General features: G+C 41.8%; 1 protein-coding gene across 1 annotated transcript; it reads right to left on the bottom strand.

The window, feature by feature from the left end:
- Positions 1–995: 995 nt before the first annotated feature.
- PMAIP1 (phorbol-12-myristate-13-acetate-induced protein 1) lies at positions 996–5,448 on the bottom strand. Its single transcript, XM_082640064.1, has 2 exons — positions 5,201–5,448; positions 996–2,646 (listed from the first exon to the last, which is right to left on the bottom strand). Exons 1-2 carry the CDS (start codon positions 5,256–5,258, stop codon positions 2,540–2,542), a joined length of 165 nt encoding a protein of 54 aa, XP_082496190.1. The 5' UTR covers positions 5,259–5,448; the 3' UTR covers positions 996–2,539.
- Positions 5,449–6,022: the final 574 nt, after the last annotated feature.

Below are 6,022 nucleotides of genomic sequence, written 5' to 3'. Positions count from 1 at the left end.
TAGATACATGATAGATGATGGATATATAGATGCTTTTCAAATATACAGACTTTTGAGATTTTCTTTTAAATCTAAGTACAAATCAAAAAGTATTTTTAATTCATAGTAGCTATTTGTCGGTCAATAGATAGAATTATGTGGACATCATGCGAATTTTTTGACATTAAAATAGAGTTCTCAGAAAATAATTCTCATACCTGAAGATTGTGAAGTGTGCCTTAGCCTTCCTGTGTGATGCCCTTATACAGTATAAAAGAGCATCAGGGGTACTTTGGCAAAACTAATTAACACCAGTGCCTCAATTCTGGTTATGCAAAGAGGCCTAGGGACACGGCCACGGACAAAAGTTCCTCTGCCCGTGACCCTCACATCAAATCACACATTGACCCCACCATTTATGAAGCCAATCTCCCCTCCTGCTCCAGTTCTGTAGCTGTCATCTCCCGTTCACCTTCCTCCCTTTTCCCCTCTCTCACCATTTAAGGGAGGCAATTTACATCCCAGGACTTCAGCAGACTCAGAGGGCAGGGGCGGGTTGGTGATGTGGATCTTAGATCAAGGCTACAAATTAGGGGTATCTTTTGAGTTCTCACTCAAACAGGAAGGCCACTTGCACCACACCTACTTCTGCACATGACTAGCTTCAGATGAAGCAATACTTGCTGCTTGCCCTACCACTAATTAGATCACTCTCTGTAGGCTACTTGAAATAAATCACTCTCCAGGCATCAACCTAAGGTATGCAGCAGCACTCAAGACCTATGCCTGGCATTCATTTCCTATGTTTCACTACTTCCTTTCCCAATTAAAGTATAAGTCCCTTGACAGCAGAAATCACGTCCAATTGCCCTGTATTCCCCACTCGCACCACACAACTGGAACGAAGGAGATGGTTAGGTCAGAAGGTAACTGCTGATGGAAGTCAGTTAAAATATTCTGGTTTCATAATGAACACTCAGTAGCTTACGTGATGAAGAAATAAACACACAGAAAAGAATGGTGGTAATTTTTAATAGTTTACAGCTACAGTATCAAATTTTATATGTATATATATATGTATAAATACAGTTACAGACCATAAATATCCACAAGGCAAAATACCTGCCACTAGGCAGACCCCCCCCCACAAAAAGTCTTTGCAACTAAATAAACTAACAGCTTAAGTAATACTGAAGAAAAACAGATGCTGAGGTAATTTTTCATCTAAAGTGACTACAGCCTATATTAAAACATTCTTACTGTAAGAGTTCAAGTAGTTATGAAACCCTTGTCACAAAACCCCCAAATTCAACTTTAATATATAGATTCAAACTAAACAAAAAATATTTTAATTATAAATAGGTAAAATAAATAAGATTATTCCTGCTGAAATTCAATCATGACAGTATTATTTCTTTTTTTATATATCTAGGGACTTTGTTGATAACCTGGCCAAAAAAAACAATAGAATTCATGAAACCTTTCTCAAAAACTACATATTACTCTAATGCCATATATATATATATCTTCAGATGAATATATGTATATGTATATAAATGGGATTTTCATTCTGGATGAGCAATCTGTTCCTTTAAAAATATATGTATGTATCCCAAATATGAAAACATGCTTAATTTCTCTTAAAAGATCACTCTTATACAATGCACACTGACTAGTATGAGAAGGGACATTTTACAGATTTTAGAAACTTTAGAAACACATTTATTTTCTTACCAACAGTTAGGTTAGAATATTTGTTTTACTAAGTTATAGTTACAGCAGTAAAAAAAAGTCACTTATTTTTCATTATTGCCAGTTTTGCAAAAATCCCCATGCTTCTTTATCTTTTAACATTCAACCTGCAAGAATCCACTGGCACCAAGTAACACTTCAAATTTTTTCAAAGCATATAATTTCCCAGTTAAGGCCCATACGAACACATTTAATAAAAGGTCATCTGAACAGAAACCATACATTTTGAGTAAAAAGAAACTATCAAATTAGTTTATATTTTGTAGTGACCTATGAAATCAACATTCACTATGACATTCAGTGTTCTCAGAAAAAAATTTTACTTTTAAGAATATATATAAACCAAAGATTATACATTGTTCTGGAGTTGTCATCCAAAAGTAGAAACAAACATTGAACATGTTCTGTTTCTTGGCCCCTGCCCACAGTCTAATCATTTGTCAACTCCTCATACACTGGGCAGCAACCTTTAGCAAATATACTAGAACAAGTCTCTAAGCAAAACCAAAATGTATAAATAATTAATTTCCTTTTTTCAAAGCTCTTCCATTCTTGTTTTAAAATAAACAAAGTGTTTTTTTAATGTTCTCACATCCCAAACGATGACTTCTGGAAAACCTCCAACAACAATTCATTTTTGATGTATCCATCTTCGTGTCCGAGGGCATCTGGAAGCAAGTGAGAGCTCCTTCACGTTGTTCATCTCCATTACAAGGCAGTCTCTCCTCTAATTGATGAAATTTGCATTTACTGGGGAATCTTCCGTTTGAAAGGAGTCTCTTCATTCTTCATTCGAAAGCTTCTAAAGTCAGGTTCCTGAGCGGAAGAGTTTGGATATCAAATTCAGAAGTTTCTGCCGGAAATTCAGTTTGTCTCCAATTCTCCTGAACTGAATGGCACACTCAACTTCAGGATCTGAAGAGGAAAGCAAAACATCAAAGTTACACTGACCACACTGCAAACTGCAACCAGCAAGAATTAATATGTCTATCCCAGGGACGAGTTGAGTATTCATCCCATGAAGCATTATCTTAACTTTATGTATACTTGTTTTCTGAATGTGAGAAAGGCTACTTTCTCACACACACACACACACACACACACGCACGCACATGCACACAGGCATGCACGATGTAAACGAACATCGTGGTGACTCTAAACAACAAAAAAAAGTTAAGGCAAGAATAAAGACATTTACTTTGCAATCTTTTTTTTTTAAGCATCCTGGATGAGGCAAATGTTATCTTACTTTCAAAATACAGACATTTATGTCATACACCACAAAGAGAAAGTGAGTCTTTGCCAGCCTCAGGTGATGTCATCCTTTTCTTTCCCATGTAAGATTGGTTAGGGAAATAAAAGTCAAATTCTAAACTCTTTTATGTTATTTTCCAGTACAATTTATTGTGTAAATGGCAATAGTTCTGATTATGCCCTCATAATAGGTAAATCTAAATGTGTTCTTATCCTCATTTAAACAACTCTGAAATTTTCTCATGAAAGACTCATAAAATCTTATTCCAAAATTAAGTCCACATTTTCTAAAATAACTTAAAATTTACATCTAACTCTAAACCAAATTCTTCCCAATCTGTACCAATCCATTGCCTCTGTGGAAATGAGTGAAGCACAAAACAAACTAATGTTTAATTCACATGTTTACTATTTTTTATGATTAAGGTATTGCAAAAAACTGAATATTAGGGAAAAGTAATGTTTATAATCTAATTTCTAAGTAAACTTTTAAAGTAAATGAAGTTAACACCAAGCCTATACTGATCCATAATTACAATTTTCTTGTATATTTCAAAGAGCAATTCAGCTTCTTTTTGGTACACTTCAATATCATGATTATGATCACTAAAAATCATTACGACTACAAATTAAAATCTGATTTATTTCGTAAAGAGACCCTGCAAATACCCTATTCAGGCTCAAAATAAATGAAAACTGTAAATATATACTAAAGTGGATGTTTAAACCTACATTTTAGCCAATTTCTCTTTCTACTAGAGCTGGGTTAAATTTTTGTAATTCCTAAAAAAAAAAAAAAAAATTCATAATCCCTAACAAGTTCTTTTCAGTGAGTGGGATATATTAACATACAATCCTAAAAAAACAATTATCATTCAGGCTACCATTTTAGAAGCCCTGAACTGTAAGAGAAAAAATTATACCTTTCATCAAAAACAACAACAACAACAAAAAGGCAGAAAATAGCACCTAGTTGTTTCCGTAATCCTTTTTGTTACATCTATAAATGTAACCACGTGTGGTGATGGATGTTAACTTATTATGGTAATCATGTCACAATATATACATATACCAAATCATTGCGTCATACACCTAAAACTAATACAGTGTTATATGTCACTTATATCTCAACTTTTTTACATGTCTTAATATCTAATCAAGTTTAAGAGGGACATTTCTGCTGTCGCTTGTTAATGGGGACTAAGTTGGATCGTGAAGGTTATGCGGTTTTTTGCAACACAGCCAGAACTCTCTCGAACATCACGAAAGGTAGACAAAGCCTTTTCCCTCCCAAACAAGAGCTAGAGAGAGCAGCCTGGTGCCAATTTCGCCATGGTCAATGCACCACTTCCTTTGCACGCCCCATGGGCTCTATAAAATTTCACTAAGTTTAAAAGGGGCCTAATACCGTCTGATGTAACAGCCGTATGAACCACACAGATTTCCAGCCCACAGTCTTACTTGCCTTCTTTGCTACCGACCTGAAGTTACTCGATGGGGCTACATGTGATGGGGAAGGGCGTTGGAATGGATGGAATAAAAAACATTGCGGACAAACTCCTGTTCTCCCATCCCATTTCTGTAACTAATTAGGGATTGTTAAAATGTTATACTTTTAACAAAGAAGCAAGACTGTCTAGGCTTCTGACGTCGGTGTTCCTTGCGGGGCCTCCGTAACCCTCCAACGGTCCTTTGTGGAAAAGCTGTGATAGTACCAGGCGTCATTACCGCTTTTGTTGGTGAAACAGAGAGAACAGGGCAGGGCACTCACCGGAGCCTGGACTCCGGAGGAAGCGGGCCTGTCTCAGGAAGCGCCGGGAGGCCGAGGCTCCCGGAGCCTCTCTCGGCCCCGGCCCCACCTGCCGTGACAATTACTTTCTCCGAGTGGCTGTAGCCCGTACTTGCACTTTTTCTCCCCGTGGCCCCGGGACAGGGCACGTGGGGATGGAAGGCAGGCGAAGGAGAAGCGGCTTTTGGCATCCGCTCAAATGCATCTGCATCCCGATCCCAAACCCGGCTCCCTCCCCCGCCTTCTCCAAGGTCCGGGGTTAAACCCCCGAAGAACTTCCTGGAGGCTTCCCTAAAGCACGTGCAAGGGAGCAGAACGGGCCCGACTCTGAGACCCTGAGCAGACGGGCTGACCCTGGCCCGAACAAGACCTCGACCCCGGCCCCCGCCTCGGCCAGGATCTCCGCGAGCCCCAGATGCTCCCTACCTGCCGGGGCCCGCGTCGGGCTCTGCTGAGCGCTCTTACGAGCCCTCCTTCCAGGCATCTCTGTAAGCAGCCGCCGGGAACTGTGCTGCAGAATCCGGGAACTCAGTCCTCCAACCCTGGCACCTTGGGTCTGCAGGACTCGGGCTGCGTGCGGGGCGCACGGGCCGAAGCGGGCGGGCGGGACGGAGCTGGAGGCTGCACACCGACCGCCTCCAGGAAACTCTGAGGTATGGGCGCCCACCGCTGCCCGCGCTCCGGTGTGATGGGGACTTCCTGGTGACGTAGAGAAACTTGACGCCGGGCCCGCCCCTGTCCCCGCCCCCGCGGGCCGCCGCGCCGGGAGGGAGCGGGCGTCCGGACCAGGCCCGCGGGGAACCCCGCGCCGCGCGACCTGCCGGGACCCGCTGACGACCCGCGGCGGCGCCGATCGGCGGGGTGGAGACGCGGGCCCCTACACTACTCTCTTGACCAACGGGTCAGCTGCAGGCGCGGCGGGGTCTAGGAGTCGCGAGCGGGGAAACGTTCTCCTAGCGGGAAAGTTGGGGACCGAGAGGCCTGGAGCTTCGTCCCTATCATAAACGGGCAATTAGAGACTTTCGTAAACAAACCCCGGAAGGAGTTCGGGACAGGACAGTTTTCAGACTCAGTGAGTGTGGGAAGTTCCAGGGAAGGGAAATGAAGAGAACACTTAATAACAATAGAAATGGTGCCGGAAGTCACGGGAGAAAAGTACCAGATTGAAACTGAAACTGCTGGGAAGTGAACTGCAAGTTGAAACCCTGCAGCTTGGGAGCAAACACTGTTTGGACTTGGGGAAGGGGG

This window comes from Mesoplodon mirus (genome assembly GCF_964341445.2).
Source record: "Mesoplodon mirus genome assembly, chromosome: 13".
In the NCBI taxonomy this organism is placed as follows: domain Eukaryota; kingdom Metazoa; phylum Chordata; class Mammalia; order Artiodactyla; family Ziphiidae; genus Mesoplodon; species Mesoplodon mirus.
The sequence above is the reverse complement of the archived record's forward strand: the minus strand, read 5'-3'. Positions and strand labels throughout refer to the sequence as shown.

Coding starts and splice junctions, on each gene's coding strand:
- PMAIP1 (XM_082640064.1), bottom strand. CDS start 5,258: ATGCCTGGAAGGAGGGCTCGTAAGAGCGCTCAGCAGAGCCCGACGCGG. Junction 2,647..5,200: donor CCCGACGCGGGCCCCGGCAG/GTAGGGAGCATC, acceptor TTTCCTCTTCAG/ATCCTGAAGTTGAGTGTGCC.